The sequence below is a fragment of the Hyaena hyaena genome, unplaced genomic scaffold, assembly GCF_003009895.1.
Source record: "Hyaena hyaena isolate Hyena2069 unplaced genomic scaffold, ASM300989v1 scaffold_39, whole genome shotgun sequence".
Taxonomy (NCBI): Eukaryota; Metazoa; Chordata; class Mammalia; order Carnivora; family Hyaenidae; genus Hyaena; species Hyaena hyaena.
Genome location: NW_024080671.1, coordinates 1,170,857 through 1,189,591, shown reverse-complemented (window position 1 = coordinate 1,189,591; position 18,735 = coordinate 1,170,857). Strand labels below are relative to the sequence as shown.

General features: G+C 41.6%; 1 protein-coding gene across 3 annotated transcripts in view; it reads left to right on the top strand.

Moving 5' to 3' along the window:
* Nucleotides 1-2,424: 2,424 nt before the first annotated feature.
* Nucleotides 2,425-18,735, top strand: part of ABCA5 (ATP binding cassette subfamily A member 5) — a 66,535-nt gene continuing 50,224 nt past the window's right edge. For all 3 annotated transcript variants that reach the window (XM_039229791.1, XM_039229790.1, XM_039229788.1), the window contains exons 1-5: nt 2,425-2,533; nt 14,180-14,296; nt 15,054-15,258; nt 17,165-17,326; nt 18,502-18,590. In XM_039229791.1, coding sequence (XP_039085722.1) covers nt 14,195-14,296; nt 15,054-15,258; nt 17,165-17,326; nt 18,502-18,590 — 558 coding nt within the window. In that variant the 5' untranslated portion in view covers nt 2,425-2,533; nt 14,180-14,194. The remainder of the gene's footprint in view (nt 2,534-14,179; nt 14,297-15,053; nt 15,259-17,164; nt 17,327-18,501; nt 18,591-18,735) is intronic.

The following is an 18,735-nucleotide window of genomic DNA, read 5'->3' as shown; positions in this document are numbered from 1 at the left end:
TGGCAGTCAGCACAGAGTCTGACGCAGGGCTCGAACCCACGAACTGCGAGATCATGACCTAAGCGAAAGTCGGACGCTTAACGGACTAAGCCACCCAGGCGCCCCACGTTTGCATACTCTTGAACATGTGCTTTTTCATCCGTAGCATTGTCAACAATATGTACCGCATACAATGATGGGTAAGATCTGGAAATTCAGACCAATATGCGAAAAAACTCTTTGGGGCGTCTGGGTAGCTGTTGGTTAAGCGTCCAGCTTGGGCTCAGGTCATGATCTCGCGGTTGGTGGGTTGGAGCCCTGCGCCAAGCTCGGTGCTGATGGCTTAAAGCCTGGAGCCTGCTTCGGATTCTGTGTCTCCCTCTCTCTCTGCCCCTTCCCTGCTCACACTCTCTTTAAAAAATCAGTAAGCATTAACAGAAAAAGAAAAAAACTTTTTTTTTAAGGAACTGTCTTTTTTTAACATCAAGTTTATTTATTTATTTTGAGAGAGAGAGAGGGAGAAAGAGAGTATGAACAAGTTAGGGGCAGAGAGAGAAAGGGAGAGAGAGAATCCCAAGCAGTTTCCGCAATGTTAACGAAGACCTGGATCCCAGGAAACGAACTATGGAGATCATGGCCTGAGCTGAAATCAAGTGCCAGATGCTTAACCTTAATCGACTAAGCCACCCAGGTGCCCCTAGAAGAAAAAACTCTTAATCCCAGGCTACTTAGAATTTCATTAAAGACACAGTACATAAGTAATATGATGTGAACAAGATGAGAACATGTGTTCAGTTGAGAGGAAAGTGAGATCATTTTGTCTGGGGTGAGAAGAGTTTCAGAGAAGTGGGTTTTGGTCTTCAAACAAGGGTAGACATCCTAGCAGTCAGAATGAATGACAGACCTTATAAGAATTAGAAATGGAGGAAACAAATCCCTAGAATAGTGGTAGAAAAGATGAGAAGACTTCTGAAGTTAGATCAAGTTGAGACTATTAGTGAGAGGTACAATTGCAGAGTTGAGGTGAATATGCATTTCAGTAACACATTTTTACCAAGTTTATCTTTGACCTCCATGTACATACTTGTCCACAAATCCTGGGCCACTAGGAATTCATTCTTGTGAATCTGTAATTAAAATGTCTTAGATATTTCAAAAGGAAAAAAAAATACATGGTTGAATAGTTTTCATTACCTGCCTTCTTCAGTTTCCCAGCATAGTTTCTAGAACATTCTATCTTCTCCTTGCCCCAATCCCACTGCCAGATTTTTAATCATCCTAGATTCTGCTAGACCTCTTTGAATTTCTCATTTAATCCATATTCAGTAGGATAAATAAAGCCTGATTCCTTGATATTTTTTTTTTTTGGTAGAACTTAGAGTGTAGGACAGATTTGGTTTAAATTTGAGAAACAGAAAAACAAAGATGTAAAAACATGTGATGTACACAAGATCAACAGAATTTTTGAAAAGTCTTTAAGTAGTCAAATTCCCCAGAGTAAGAGATGTGCAAGAGATGTGACCGTACAGAAATCTGGAGAGGAAAATAATGCAACGTTAGCGTTGTGAGCTTTTCTTTCCTTTACAGTAACTTTTGACTACCATTTAGGTCACTTTGGGCAGTAAAACTCAAAACATAGGTTTGTATTTTTAGCAAAAAGAAGTGCTGCTTAGAATCTCCCACAGATGTCCATGTGCCAGGCCGTTTGGAAAATTCAGGATCTGCCACATTCCCAGAGTCTCCCGAGGACCCTTTAGAAACCAAAGGCATCTCGGTGTCCAAAATGCCTCAGGTCGGTGTCTGACGGAGGAACCAGGTAGCAGTTAGGACACGCGATCCAGACTGGGGGCTGCGGAGGGAATCGAAATGCAGTCCCGGGACAGGACCACTGAAAAGCAGGGAAACACACTAGGAAGGGTTCTTCTAGCTAGAGGCCACGGGGGAGACTGAAGGGAGGGCTGCAGGTCAAGGTCACACGGTACTAGGGGTCAGAGTTTGGACTCAAACCCGAGTTCCTGACTTCAGGCTCGCTGTTTCGCCTGTGCCCCCGGGGAGAACCTGCTGAATTCTCTGAGGAACGTGCAAAAACCCAGGCGACTGGGCCTTTGCTAGGCGGAGATATCCAGGCTCACATCCAAGGTCGGCGGTCGCGGCCGCGCGCACGCGCGAGCTCGGACCCCCTCGCACCCCACTCGCCCCGCCCCCTCGGAGCCCCGCCCCCAGGTGCGCTGGCCTCCCGGGCGCGGTGGCAGCTCCGCTTGCGCCGGGGCGCGCCCGGCCGAGCGACGGGAGCGCGCGCGTCCGCAGATCCCCGTCTCCGGGAGCCCCGCCCCCAGGTGCGTCCGGCAGGAGGCGGAGCCTGGCTTCCGGCGCCGCGCGCGCTCCCTTCCCAGGCGCGTTGCCGGCCCTGCGGCTCTGGGGCGCACGGACGGCGCGCGCGCGCGCGCGGGGCCGCGCCCTGTCGCACACAGTCTCGCTTGCGAGCTCCGTCACCCGCACGGTCCCCACAGGCTGAGCGCGTCCCGGCCTGGCCGCGCTGCGGCTCTGCCCTGAGGTGAGGGGGGAGCGCTGGGAGGGCTGCGGCGCTTGCGACTCGCCAGGGAGTGGGGGGAAGAAAAAAATAACAGCCGCTGCGGGGGGTGACGGGGAGACTGGGAGGCCGGCGGCGGAGAGGGGCGGGGTGCGGCGGCCGGGCCCGCGAGCCGGGGGGACCGCAGGAGCCCCCCGCGGGGAGGTAGCGCGGTTTCCGGCGGGCCGCTTGGGGGCCGCTGCGGCCCCGCCGGGGTGTCGCTCGCCCGGGCGGCGACGGAGGGAAGATGTAGTGCGAGTCCGTGCCCCTTCCCCGCGCCCGGGCGCTGAGCGCCGCTCCTGCCCGCGCGTGTCACCCGGAGTTCGGGCGAGAGGAGAAGGCGCCAGTCTCAGGACGCGATTTGGGGGCAGATGTCCCCCCCGCCCCAGCTCCCCCCGATTCTCGAAACTCGAAGAAGCGCCCCAGCGCCCAGATCGCTCCGCGTCCCAGAAGGCTGGTTAGGCGGGAGGCTCGGGTGCAGCGGCTTGAGTCGCCGGCGGCTGGAAGGGGGTGGGGAGTTCTGCTGTGCGCCCGAGGTTTCCCGTTTTTGGACAGATGAGTCTGAAAGAGTGTAGACAGTCCTGTGCCTTCTGTCGAGGACGCGCTGAAGGAACAGAGGTGGAGAAGACAACGCGGGACGCCCCGCTGGGAGCCAGGCTCCTGCCTTTCATCCCGGCGGCACCCCTAGGAGCTTGGGCACATGCGGAAAATGGGGCGCAGAGTCTGGAGGAGCAGAGAGGTGGAAGTGGGGTTGCAACCCGCGGACCCCTGACTCTAGACCCTGGGGCTTTTCCCGCCAGATTTTGTGTCTGCCCAGGAGAGCGGTGCAATGGGTATCTTCAGGGAAGACTCCATCCAAGAAAACACTATTAGGGAGGGCAGTTTAGGCTCTTGGGATATTTGGGTTCAAGTCAAACTAACAAGGCCGACTGTTAACGCGGTGCCGGCGTGGTTCCCTTTAAACAGGGTTGGGCGTTAAGGAAATCATACAGCCTGGGTAAAGGCGAATTTATTAATATTTTACATGTTTATTTAGTGTCTTTTGTAGTCCAGATACTACGTGGGTGGGGTACTAAGATGAATACGGTTTTTAAGCTCTGCCCTTGAGTTAATTGGGAGGATGAGCATATCAAATAAACTTGTCTTCTGCTAAATATTAACCTTTACCAGCCTGTGAATTAATTGGATTAAAGTGGTTGCAAGTTCTAGCTTCTAGGAGCCTGTTTTGCATAAGAAGAGGGGTGGGGTGTCCTGTGGGTACCGTTTTGTAGTTTTCCCATTCGACCAAAAAAATAGTGTCATCAGATTTGGGTTACGTCACGTGGACAGTATTTTGTTTTATTATTACACTATCCAGTCAGTTTTAAAACCATGAGAAGAGAGCGCTTGCGGTTGATCCCGTTAAGTTAAATTTTATGGTGCTTTTATTAGTTGAGAAACCAGTGATGTAATTTGGCAGGAGTTCCTTTCACTTCATCTGCCAAATATATTCTTAACCTCTTCTTCCAAAAAATAAACCTTAAATACCAGATTCTGTTGAGGCTCTTACGGTTCAGATTTTTAAAGGAAACAGGAGTCCACCAGTTGAGGCGGAAATGGCCCGTGGTTGGAATATTTAACATTTCCGTGGGCATAGCTTCCAGGTGGAAGGATAGGAGGGTTAGTGGGACGTTTCGGAACTTTCTTCCGATTGCTTCAGTTTTTTGTTTTTTTTCAGTGAAGTAGGAGCCCAGGTGTTAATCTAAAGGTGCGGCTGTTGGTAGAAGTGAGTGGAGGTCTGGGGATTGGGAGAATGAACAGACCAGTGAAATGGATGATTGTGAGGCAATTAAACGATTATTCTTAGGCAGGGAACACAAAGTAGAGGAAATTCAGGGTCCTGTACATGGGTGCACAAAATAAAGGTGTGTGATTTTGCATACAAGGTATGTCACAGCCCGTCCCCAGAGCTTGTCCTTAGAGTGTTATCTTGAGCATACACCGCCTCTTCGCCCCAGTTCACGTAGCCCAGGCCTCTGCTGTGCCACTCCTGCCCCCTCATCCTTATACAAGTCGTACGTCTGGGGTTCTGGCTTTTCCATTCTTTTTTCCTTGCCTGGAGGGTCTGTCCCATTCTTTGCCCAATTGGACTTGGTACATTACAGTAAATTTTACGTATCTGCGAAGTCATTGACAGTGTCTTATGTTTTCCTGTTATATTTGATGCATAAATTTCTTAGTAAATGTTAAATGAATGTGCCACTTTTTTCTTTTTCCTTTAATCTGTAACAGGGGTCAGCACACTTTCTGTAAAGAGCCAGATAGTAAATATTTTAGGTTTTGTGGACCCTATAGTCCCTGTATCAGCGAACTCTGCCCTTGTAGTACGGAAGTGCTCACTGACAATCCAGAAACGAACGAGCAGGGCTGTGTCCCAATAACACTTTATTTATAGACATGAAATTTGAATTTCATGTAACTTTACATGTCACAGATATTATTCTTCTTTGGTTCCCCCATCCCCGTGTCCCCCTAATCATTTAATAATGTGAAAAACACCCTTAACTCATGGGCTGTACAGAACAGGCTGTGGGCTGGATTTAGCCCCAACCTCCTCCATTGAAGTTTGCAGACCTTAGATCTGTGAGGACGCTTAGCAACCCCTGATAAAGGAATTTGCAGTAATAGGATATTGGTTATTATATTACCCTTAGTGCTGGAGAAGCAAAGATAAATAAGGCAGTGTTTTTGTCAAGGATCTCATGGTGAAGTTCAAGATTAAGACTCCTAAACAATGACGACGACTCATTGTAGTAAATGCAGTTAGTTTGTTTATTGGTTATGGATGTGGAAGAAGGGAGTGATCATCAGCTCTGCTTGGGTGGGCTAGCAGTAATCTCTAACGGTTATCTGTTGGAGAGAGGGAACATTTTCAGCAAAGAGCCTTCCCCAAAATCTTTGAAGCTTGCTAGAAAGGTGACTGACCATGTCTCTTACCAAGATGATTCAGTTTCTTTATTTTATAGGACATAATCTTGATTCATTTTTCTCAGAAGTAAAACTAATACATTCCAAATAATCTCTCTGTAACAATTATTTCTAAGACTCCTATATATATTTTTATTGATTTGAGAAAGGTAACATATGTTTCATAGCAACTTTAATCAATATTTCTTGAGTAAATTAATAAATATTTGATATTGAATATGGGATTATGTAACTTCTAGTCTTTAAGTCATTTATTAATACATTAGAAAAGGAAGATGGGCTTTGGTGGGCATTGAATTTTCCTGCCATTTATAGATTTAGTGTGAATTGTTTTTATTTAGGAAAGTTCAATATTTGATTAAACATTTTGTGATACTGGTGTTTAAAACATATCTAATTATTATTTTTTAAAAAAAATTTTAGTGTTTATTGTTGGAGGAGAGAGAGACAGAGTATGAATGGGGAAGGGGCAGAGAGAGAGGGAGACACAGAATTCTGAATCAGGCTCCAAGCTAGCTGTCAGCCCAGAGCCTGATGCGGGGCTCGAACTCACGATCCGTGAGATCATGACCTGAGCTGAAGTTGGACGCCTAACTGACTGAGCCACACAGGTGCCCCAAAACAAATCTAATTATTATTTAAAAGCTCTACAGCAAGCAGTGCATTCCCCAGGTATGCTGTGGGACAATGAAAAGTAACTTTTAAAATGCTTAAGCATAAGTTTGTACCCTTATTTCTGTGCCTTTGTCATTGTTTTTAGCAGTTAAGAATTGGCTTTGTTGGACAGTTTAAAGATACTACGCTGGTAAGGAACTATATCAAGTTTTCTGTTTTCCAAGAGATATGTTTTCTTAAAAATACACCATCAGGAGTATTATTGTATTTCAGTTATTAGCTTGTGCTTTCAAGGATTGTCTTCTAGAATACGCCGCAATAGTGAAAGCCCTATATGCTGTCTACTCAGAAAGCTGCCTGTGTTGTATGGTCCTCTCCACCGTTTCCAGCTCCGCCATGGCTTTCATGAACTCTGTCACTAGCACGTGCCCTCCTGGGTGTTGTCTGTGTGATCCTCTTCCCACTTACAATGTCAGATGTGGGGCTGGCTAACCAGCCTTCCTTGTCTTTTCCTTTTATTCTTTTGAATGCCTTGATAAGGCTCCAAAGTTTGGGTTGATTAAAAAGAATTACAGTGTAGAAAGAGGACACGTAGGGGCCTGTGCTAAATATGGGTGTTCTTACGGTTCAGGAAAAGGCACCTGAGAAGTTAAAGACTTCACAGATGTCCCCTTGCTGGCCACACCTCATTTCTGAGCCCCATTTTCAGCCGTGCACTTCGGTCAGAAGCGCCACTTTCATGTCCCCTCTGCTGGGTGGGTCTCCACCTTTCTTTCAAGAAACCTCATTCCCCCACCCTTACCAGTCGGTCTCATCTCAGAGATCATCCCTTTATGTTTGGCTTCAGTATAGAAGGCACTGCCTTCCCACATCCTTCCTCCACTCGAATTTTCCACTCGAAACCCTGCAGAAGAGTGGGGGGTGGGAGTGAAAAGCAGCGACTTCTCTGATCACCCTGCCAGTGTGAGTTGCAGGCATTCTGTTTTTGTTCTTTCTTTCTCTTTCTGTCTTTTCCCCGAAGGACAAAAATTAATTCTCAGAGCCTGTATGGTCTCAATATTAGAAGAGGAAGCAAAATATTTTGCTCAGCACCCATAATTTGCAAGGACTTTTTACAGTAGAGTCAGTACTTCACATTATTATGCAGAGCAGACCTTGACAGATACACCCCTATGGCCCCTCACTTGGGCCTGCTTAGACACTGGGTTGTGGAGGTGAGGAGCGCAGATGGTCCACTGTCGTGTGTGTTTACAAAAACCTGACTGTAGCTTTGAAGTTACTGTTTAGGCGAAAGATTTATGAGGAATTAAACTCAAAGGTTTATGAAGACTAAATGTTAAGAATGTTTCTTTTTATTTTTTTTTTTCCCAAACAGCTGAACCAGGGGTTTCACGTCAGGAAGGAAACAAGCAGCCAATGGGTTTTCTTCTTTAAGATGTTTTAAGACTTTAGTAACTTCAAGGTTATTGAAATTTAACATTTTCGCATGAAGAGACTAGAGCTCACGAAGGTAAGAAACGTCACTTTGTGTAGGTCAGTGTCATGAGCATGCTGTGAAGGCGCACTCGTGGGTTGTGGCTTTCCACAACGTCAGCTTTATTCGGTCATAAAGCAAAGTTGCCCTATCTATAAAACAGTTTCAGGATTCCAAATTCAGTGACATTTCTCCATGTGACTAACTTGGCTTCTTACACAGCACTCAAAGCAAAACCTAAGGCAAGGCACACAGCAAACAAGGTAACCGAGGACAGGAAGTCAGCGAACCGAACATGAAGTCAGTCTTGGTGGGCACGTGGTTGAGATGAGGCCTGGGCCTGGTCTGGGTCAGGTCCTGGCACTTCTTACTGCGTTTGAGCAGTGAAGGGTCTTCAGTTCTGTTCGGAGATCCTTCGGGCAGAGCCGTCAGCAGCAGATGCCTCTTCTGATCGGTCAGACCTAGAGGGGTCGTGTCTGAAGAGTGACATTTGCTGCAAAAATCCTCCCTGTTCAAAGGGATTTAATCAGTTCGGGGCCCCTGCAGTCCTCCTGTGCTTCTCTTTGCTCAGTTCCGGGGTGTCCTCAGCTGGCGCTGGGCTCGGTGCTGCCTGGTAGCTGCAGTACCCTTACCTGCTGCGGCCCCTGCTTGACGTGAGGGACTCCATCTTGCTCTCTATAGTCAGTCATACTGATCCATCTTTACAGTTTCATAACAGATTTCTTAATCATTTTAGTCCCTTTGTCCTTCACCATCCATTCCGGGAGATTTCCTTGACTCAAGTCTTCTTTCTAACTCGGTGATTTGCCTTCAGATGCTCTTCACCCCGTCTATTGAGAATTTTATTTGTATCCATCTCTTTGATTGCCAGGTTCTGTAAGTAGGTTTTTCTTAGTTGCCTTGTTCTTGTTCCATAGATAACGATATCCTTTGTTATCCTTTTGAGGATATTAGTTACACTGATTTTATATACAATAGTGCTCAACGTGTATACTTGCTTGCCATGTAGCAGACCCCATTTTCATGCATTAACTTTTATTTACCTGTATAAATTCTCATCATTTCAATAAGCCAAAGAAGTGGATACTACTATTATGTCATTTACAGATGAGAAAACTTAGACACAAAGAAGCCAAGTCACTCACCCAAAGTCTAATAAGTGGCTGAGGCAGGATTCATGGTCAGTTGGTTTGGCTCCAGAGGTCACACTTCCCACTGTGCTACTCCATCAGACATTATGCTTGGAATTGTGACTATTGACTTTGGTCTGTCTTCTTGGTATTGTTTTTATGTAAATGTTTACTGATTCCAGTTTCTTCAGCACGTTTGAAGATAATGCTTGGATTTACTATAGCCTATTGTGTTTTGATTGTGTGCTATGGGAGGGGAGAATAGCGCCAGGAGCCGAGAGTAGTGCCAGGGTGCTGAAAGTCCGAAACCACCTAAGGGCTTGCATTGCCTCTCAGTTTAAATACACGCACTTATGGGGCGCCTGGCTGGCTCCATTGGTTGAGCATCCTACCTTGGTTTTGGCTCCTGTCTTGATCTCACAGTTGGTGGGTCCGAGTCCCACATGGAGCTCCATGCTGATAGCAAAGAGCCTGCCTGGGATTCTCTCTCTCTCTGCCCCTCCTCTGCTTGCTATTGCTCTCAAAATAAATAAACTTAAAAAAAAAGTGTATACATACAGTGACTCTTTGAGATGAAAGTAGATGAAGAGGTGAGGCTGGGATTTTACTTGAGGAGAAGAGTAATTTCTTACTTCTTAAGAGGTTATTGAAGTTTTAATTTCTTTTTTTTTAAATTTTTTTAATGTTTTATTTATTTCTAGGAGAGAGAGAGAGACAGCATGAGCAGGGGAGGGTCAGAGAGAGAGGGAGTCACAGACTGAAACAGGCTCCAGGCTCCGAGCTGGCAGTCAGCACAGAGCCCGACGCAGGGCTCGAACCCACGAACCGCGAGATCATGACCTAAGCGAAAGTCGGACGCTTAACTGACTAAGCCACCCAGGCGCCCCTTAATTTCTTATTTTAATTCAAAATAGAAATCTTTTTAAAATATCAAAGCCAAATGTAGATGCACTATCTTCTTTTTATAAATAAACTGCTAGCTCAGTTTATGTTTGTGTTGATTTTGAATCTTTTTGGTAAGAGAGGGATGACAGTGACGGATCAACTGAGCCTCAGATTGATGAGATTTTCTAGCCTAAGTAGAAAGTATTCCTTGAGAGACCTGGGCACAGGGTCATGCAGGACCATTTGACTAAGGAAAAAGATGAGGAAAGAAATCCCAGCTAAAGAATAGAGCTCAGGAGCAGAAGGAAAACAGCGTAAAAGCACCTTTTGCTTAAGAAAGGCTTGTGTGCTTCGGAGGAAAGGACATAAAATGGAGGATTGAATAGACACCAATGTGACTTTGATTAGTCACTGTATATTATCTTCTGTAGAGACATTTTGCTATTAATATTATTTTAAAGCAACCTGAAGACCATGATATCATTCAGTGATTCTCAACTTTTTACCTGCTCCTACACACTCCCATTACTATCTGTGGAATTCTTCCCTAAGTAGGGAGGGGAGGTGGGTAGATTTTTAACATTCCCCCTTGTTGAAGCCGTGCTTCACTTTGAAAATCAATATTGTCCTTATAAGTACTCTAACCATGGGGTTAAGAGCACATACTATTATATTGGTTAAGTGTTTTTGGTTGTGAGAAATAGAATCTGATTCTGGCTCCTTACGTGAAAGTAAAATACAGTGGGTGGGCCATGTCACATGCTCTAAGAAAGAAAAACCAGGTTTTGGGCACAGCAGGTATCGGTATCATACTTTTGGCGAAAGGTTAGTACGAAGAGTGCATGAACTTTCTTTCTTTCTCCTTTTTTTTTAAGCCTCCCAATGTGGGACTAGAATTCAACGACCCTCCCAGAGCAAGAGTCCTTTGCTCTTCCCACTGAATAACCAGACACCCCTGAATTTTCTTTCTGAAACGTTTCCATTAATGTAACTGTCTCTGTGTCTCCCAGTTCCTGGATCTCTTGGTTAACAATTCCGTAGTGCGGGGAGAGAATGTGATTGACACAGCTCAGGGGTAGAAGTACAGTGGTAGTGGTGGGGATGGCCATGGTGCGTATGTCCCTTGGCATGGTGGGTGGGTGGATGGCAGGTAGAAGTTTTGCCTTAAAAAGCCCTGATTAGTTGTGGGGTGGGTGCAGAAGTTCATGGACTTCAGACAAGCCTATTAAAGACTAAACCCTTAGTTCAGAGAGCAATTCTCAAGGAAGAAAAGCATTTGTGAGTCCGTCAGCTGTTTTATGAGAGGCCTGTTTTCTAAAAATGAAGATTTAAGCCTGCAGCATTCGATTTGAATGAATTATTCATTGGTGCTCACTAAATCAATATGTTTTGGCAGATAATGAGAATGTTCTTGCTGTACTGGTTAATGTTTGTATTGTAGTAAATCATCTTTGAATTAGTATAGTTTTTCTTTCTTTTTTGTTTGTCTCTTCTTTTTGGCCTAGAGATGATTATCAGTATGTAGAGAATCTGATATAACATTAATGAGTTAATAAGTTTAATGATACAACATTAAATATATAAGTAACATATATAGGAAAATTGAGACAATAGAAAAAACACAAAGACAGTAAAAGTTGTCTAAAATTCCACTGTTAAATTAAAAAAAAAATCTGTGCATATAAAGAGGATACTTATTTAATTTAAACTTAGTTTGTATTTACTTTTTGGGGTAAGACAGGCTACCTCTAAAAAGTTGCCTGCTTTTTTTTTTTTTTTTTTTATCATCGAGGTGGGGATAGATTATTGGAATCTTGGAATAGATTATTCCTGTTTTGGAGGTAGATCACCCCAATGGCCCCCATCAAATAGGTTTATATACAGCAAGACCGTAATTAATGCTGTAGAAGATGGACTTTTTTGTTGTGTCTTCCAAGCTGCCCTCTCAATACCCTTTGATGTGCAGAGACTCTGGGTTACTGGGATAAGCAGATTGGAATAAGGTCCACAGAGATTGCAGTTGAGACTCCGGACACTTCTCTTGGGTTCAGCTTTAATATAACCTCTTCGAAAAATTGAGATAGCTGCAGCAGAGGCCCGCTGGCAGAAAGAGCTCCACAGACCTCCAGAGGGTGAAGTTATGCTGGAAGGGGGCTACTGGACTTGGGACAATGATTTAGGCCATACTGTTAAAAAAAAATTAAGGTGAAATTTGTTCCCATCACTTCAAAGTAAAACCTGTTACTCATATAAGCAGCTTCTCTCTGCTCTTCTTTCCTCAGCTTCTGGCAGCCACTAATCTGCATTTCATTTCTATGGCTTTGTATATTCTGGAAATTTTATATAAATGGAATCACATAATATTTGATCTTTGTGTCTGGCTTCTTTGCCTTAACAAAATTTTTGGAGATTCATCCATGTTGTAGCATGTATCATCAGTACTTCACTCCTGTTTATGGCTGAGTGATATTTAATTCTGTGTAAATACTACAACTTGTTTATCCATTCATCTGTTGATGGACATTTGAACTGTTTCAATCTTTTGTTGGCAATTATGGATAGTGTTGCAGTCACCCACCCTGCATGAAATCCACTTGATTGACTACCTATTCTCAGTTATTTGGGAATATACCTAAAATGTTCTTTTGGGTATATGTTTAGAAGTGGAAAAGTGAGGTCATGTGGTGATTCTATGTTTACCTTTTTGGGGAGCTGAGAAACTGTTTTCCTCAGCAGCTGAACCGGCCCCGCACTCCCCGTGGCATGTAGGAGTGGTCCAGTTTTACCATAGAGTTTCTTATGAGAAATCTACTGTCATTCAAACTGTTACCCCCCTGTAGGTAATGCGTGGTTATTCTCTGACTGCTTTCAAGATTTTTCACTGTCTCCAAGTTGGTAGTGGTTTGATTACATGTTTGGGTATGGATTTCCTTTGATTTAAACTGTGGGATTCACTGAGCTTCTTGGAACTTGTAGGTTTTTATCTCTTGCCAAATTTGGGATGTTTTCTGCCATTAATTTTTTAAAATACGTCTTCATCATTAACACTCTTCTTTCTGAAACTCTGATAATATTAATGTTAGACCTTTGTTATTGTTCATGGTTCTCTCAGGTACGGTTAATTTTTTTTTTTTTTAATGTTTTTCTCTGTGTGATTCATATTGGATAGCTTCTATTGATCTGTGAAGCCCACTGACTTTTTCTGTTATCTCCATTATACTATTGAGCCCATTCTTTCGGTTTTTCTTATTTGTTACTGTGTTTTTCTCTTCTGAAATTTATATTTGGTGCTACTTTATGTCTTGTTTCTTTGCTGAGATTTTTGATTTTTGATTGTTTCCAGGAGTGCTCACCATTGTTTGCTGGAGCGTTTTTAAAATACTCTACAGTTTTTGTCTGATAATTCCAAAATCTGTCACTTTGGCATTGCTTTCTGTTGATTTTTCTTTTCTTAATAGAGCTGATATTTTCCACATAACTTTTTTGTTTGGTTGAGTTTTTTGGATGTTACGAGCATGGGTTTTGTTTTAAGCACATGGAGAGTGTTGATACTTTTAACATGCTGTCAGCCTGGTAAGGCTCAAGTCTTCTGTTTCATCTGCATTCTTAGAGCTGCGGTTCTAGTTTCAGTTCAGTTTTCAAGAGCCCTCGTAGTGCAGTTTGGCTCTGGCCTGTGTACGCCTCCCAGTAGCCAGACTGAATCTAGGCGGTGGTCTGTCTTTTAGTTCAGTCCCTCAAGTCTTTGGTACACAAAATGGGATTAGGTACGTGTGTGCTCAGCTTGGGGGTTAGTCCAGGAGTTAATAAGCAATTTTTATTATGTTGCTTTCCTGAGCTCTTCTTTTTATTTGCTCTCCCTTCTGCTTTTGGATTCCCTATGGTTTCTCTTTGCCATCCTACAACCAGAAAGCTAGGGTTTATTTGTCCCATTGGGCCGCACATTCTGCAACTGCGTCTACCGCATCCAGGGCCCAGCGGCAGGAGATAGAGACACCTGGGGATTTGGCCCTACCCTTTTGAAACTACAGCTCCAATTAATGGAGAAAAAGGTTCCCCTGCGTCAGCGTTTGGGCTCCATTAAGCTTTCATCACTGCAGTCTGACACTACTGTCATGCAATTGCTTGGGGATAGGGGCATAGGAGACTATAGAAGGAAAAAAAACAAGATTGGGTATATTCGCACTCTACCTGAGCAACAGCCTTCTTTCCTACTTCCCAAGCCAGAGCCAAAGAGCTTTTGGCTCTTGTTTTCTCTGCCCCAGTGCCTGCTTCTAATGCATTCAGTTTGGGGGATACTAAAGGAGAAAAAAAAAAAAGGTGGTGAGCTCGTTGTTGGTTGTGGGGATTTTGAATCCTGGTTGCATCTTGTTTCACATGCTCCTATTTACTTTTCAGGGTCTTCAAGTTGCTGTTCCATGCATTTTGTCCAGATACAAGAGACAGCTTGGAACATGCTTAACTCCAGCTAACCTGAGACTGAAGCATGTTGGTTTTCACTATTAGATGGCATGTGCTTGACTGTGTGTCCATTTTTTTTTTTTAAATCTATTCTTTTAATAGATTGATCCAGAAAACATGGCTACTGCAATTAGGGAGGTGGGAGTTTGGAGACAGACCAGAACACTCCTACTGAAGAATTACTTAATTAAATGCAGGACTAAAAAAAGTAGTGTTCAGGTGAGTTAAATGATTCTTTCTTATGCCTTATCACAGTTTGTGCATTGGTGTGTACCATTTTAAGAGGTGATTTATTTTTCTGGCTACATTTCTAGTATAATATTATATCTTTAGATCCCTTTAATGTGCTTGTGAAGTAAAAACTTGTGTCAGCACAGAAAAGTACCTAAATTATCTGTTGTTTTCTGAATGTTAAACATTTTAATAATGGTTCTTAAATATAGTTCATTTCTTTTTTTTTTTTAATGTCTTAAATGTGTATTTATTTGGAGATGGGGAGAGCACTAGCAGGAGAGGGGCAGAGAGAAGGAGAGAGAATCCCAAGCAGCCTCTGTGTGGGGCTTGAACTCATGAACTGTGAGCTCATGACCTGAGCCGAAATCAAGAGTTGGACATTGAACCACTGAGCCACCTAAGCACCCCAATTTAGTTCATTTCTAGTATCGGTGCTGAAGTTTGAACTTTTAGACATGCGTTCCCCAAGTTTCATGGAATGAAAAAGAATGGCACAGATGACTTTGTGGAACATTTTTCCACCATTTATTCCCCATGAGTTCCCATCTTCCTGTTGAGTTAGAGGAGATGCTCAACACAGTATTTCTTTCAGGATAGAATTACTTTTCGTATGTAAGGAAGGAGACACAAAGTCCTCATGGTTTTTCCGTCGTATTAGTTATATTATTTGCATAGAAATCTGGATGATGTTTGCTGCCATTGGTATATTTTATAATCATTTTGTTTGTCTCCTTCATTGTAGGAAATTCTTTTTCCACTCTTTTTTTTATTTTGGTTAATATTAATTAGCATGATGCATCCAAATAAGAAATATGAAGAAGTTCCTGATATAGAACTTGCCCCTATGGACAAATCTATTCTCTCTAACCTAATTCTTGGATATACTCCAGTGACTAATACTACAAGAAACATCATGCAGAAAGTGTCTACTGATCACCTTCCTGATGGTACTGTGAGCTAATATATGGATTCTATTTGTAACCGAAAGCCTCCTTTGTATTGTTTTGCTTGCTTTATTGAGTAAATGACATTCTTAACACTTAGGCATATGTCCCCTCACCAAAATAGAGTATAGTAAAAATTATTAAAATAATTTAATTATGCTGCAGCATATTTTATATGTCTTAATATTTTATTTTCTCAGACCATTTATAAAATGAGCATATTTGTATGGATATGAATAGGATAAAGGATTGGAAGGAATATTTCATTTTGATTTCCAACTCCTGTAGTAATTAAGAAGCTAGAGATAGAAAGATTGCAAACCAGTGATCATTTCACACTGTCATGTCTATTTATGGAAATATATGGTGTAAACAGAAATAGTGCTTAGGAGACTAGGCCTGTGGCTGATTCCTAAGTCTGTTTCTCTGCTTCTCACGGACTGGAAAACAGTGTAAGTGAGGCAGTACTAACGAACCTAAAGTGGCTGTGAGACAACCCAAGTCAAGAACTGGAGAAAGTAACAGAAATGTTTATAATATGATGATTGATTTAAGGAAATGCTGAACTGTTGAAAATAACAGATTAACATGTTGTCTTATATCAGATAGTTGTAATTAACTTCTAGTATGTATCATCATAGTTTTGGATAATGCATCACTGAATAGATGCTGCTTGTGCAATCAAGAGCTGGAAAATTTTTTCCCTGTTGGGTGCTTTCTGACTTATTACTGTTTAATAGTTTTGTCAAGCCCATGTCTTATTGGTGTGTTTCTTGGTTTATCTAAGAACAAGTAGCACAGATAGCCGCAAGCATTTAGCATGCCGGCTCAAGAAGTGATCAGAAATGTTTAGAATGAAATTCTTTGGTAATTCTGAGTCGAAGTAAAGCATATACACCAAAGAAGTCCAAGTCAGTGTGTATTAAATTTAGATGCTAAAATAGTAGAAATATATATAGAGAATTTTTTTAAGTCCTGTCTTTTTAGTAAGAGTGCTGTCTGAGAGTAGAATATGCATCCATGTGTGGTAACATGAGTCGTAGGATGTTGAACTAACACCCTCTTTTTTCACATCAATTCGTGTCCACCTTAAGGTCTGGAAAATGATGACAATTAACATTGAAGTAATACTTCATAACTTACAAAGCATTTTTATGTTTGGAATTGTATTCGATCTTAACAACTAGTGTGATCAGCTAGGTATTGAGGATGCTGAAGTTTGGAGAATTAAATTGCTCATGGTCAAGCACCTAATCCTGTCTTCTTCTGTTTCACTACATGTTCTGAAGCTTCTATAGTGAAGAAGTTGCTTGTAATACATAAAACTTCAAGAAAATATTTGAAAATTGGGATTATCTGATGTGAAAGGAAGATGGATAGTAATTGGAGTGTTTTCTCCATATTATCTTCTAAGAAAGGAACAAGCAGTATGGGGTTGAAACAGCAATTTTTATTTGAAGGAGAGTCGTGTTTTAGTTAGTAGAGTGTGTATTTGGTTTCTAAGAAGGATTATGGAAATTTCCTCTTCATAAGAAATATTTGAAAATAAAATATCCATTCATGTATCAACGGGTTGTTGTTATGTTTTATTTTGAACTAGATCAGTGAACTACGTATACTGCCTAATAAAGTATATACTAAACTTCATCATATTAATAACTCACATGTTACACAGACAAATAATTTATGTAGTAAGATGACAGCTAAGAGAAATAGTGTGTGTGAAATTTTACTCTTATTATTATTTAGTATAGTTTTAGAATGGCCCTATTCATTTTCAAGGAAGTTAGAGAATAAAACAAAAGTGCTTATAAAATATTATATTCATTGAATATGATGCGAAATTTCAGTCTTTTGTATGATAGTAAATTTCTAATTTGTGACTTAACTTTATTCTAATATTTTACAGTCATAATTACCGAAGAATATACAAGTGAGAAAGAATTGTTAGTGTCCAGTCTTTCTAAGCCCAACAACTTTGTAGGTGTGGTTTTCAAAGATGTCATGTCCTATGAACTCCGTTTTTTTCCTGATCTGATTCCAGTATCTTCTATTTATATGGATTCAAGAGGTAAATAGCCCTAAATAATCTTATATATATAAATACAAATAATCTTACAAATCAAATAATTGCATGTCTTCGCTGCTCTTAGTTCATATGCAAAATTTGATAGGGTCCAGCATTGGCGTTTTCAGCTGTACTGGTTCAAATAAGAAAACTGTCAAGTATAGCATAAATATATATATGTATACAGTAATACATTTATATGTACATTTATGTCTACATTTGTGTGTAATATGAAATATAATTTATATAATATCCATTTTAATTTTCATACACTTCTGTGTATTATTTTAATTACAGTAACAGCAAAATTGTGTCTTGAGTTATATGACACACTTTAAATCAGCATTTTTTTCACAGTATGTAATTGTTTTTCACACATGGTGTGTTACATATCTTTAAAATTTCAAGACCTTCTACCAGTGAACTTTATTAGTTTTATAGCTGGCTGTTTATATCATGGAAAACAACCTTCAGTGCTTAAATCTGTGGAGAAACACAAACATGTGTTGAGCAATGTTAAAGTCCATTATGCTAAGTACTGAATTTGTGACTTGATTCTGAAATGCCTTTACAGAATTTTTTTTTGCGGGGGGGTCCTCTTAATCTGGACTTGTACTAGCATCTGGAAATCTAAGTCACTTGTAGAATTATCCTAAAACAGAAAAGGGACTTACCTTATTTTATTTTTTTTTAAGTCTGTTTATTTTGAGAGAGGCAGTACGAGCTTGGAAGGGGCTAAGAGAGAGGGAGAGAGAGAATCCCAAGCAGGGATTCTCTGATCGCTGACAGCACAGGGCCCGATGAAGAGCTCCATCCCACAAACCAAACTGTGAGATCAAAACCTGAGCTCAGACCAAGAGTTGGATGCTTAGCTGACTGAGCCACCCAGTAGTCCTGAAAAGTGACTTATTTTAAATAACCATGTTTATGATCAATTTCTTTCTTTACATTTGTATGCTTTTACCTTGCAGTATCCTATCATATTTAACTCTTTTATTTAAAAAATTTCAAATAAACAAGAATGTGATATTCTTTACCTTCAAAAGACAATTTCTTATTTTCCTCAGTCCTATGGACATTGATTAATTATATTACTTTAGTAACCCTCCATACAGTATCTTTAAAAGAAAGTACTTTTATGTTGTGCAAATTCTTAGGTCTCACATTTTGTCCCCTAGCTGGCTGTTCAACATCATGTGAGGCTACTCAGTACTGGTCCTCAGGGTTCACCGTTTTACAGGCATCCATAGATGCTGCCATTATACAGGTAACTATGATGAAGGAAGTAATATAAAGCCGCAGTATATTTTAACAATTATGCCTAAAGTCTTTACAGTAGGATTTGGTTTGTGTGCTGTCAAATGTACAAACTACATAACATATTACAACTCCTTTAAGAAAAAAGGTAAGTC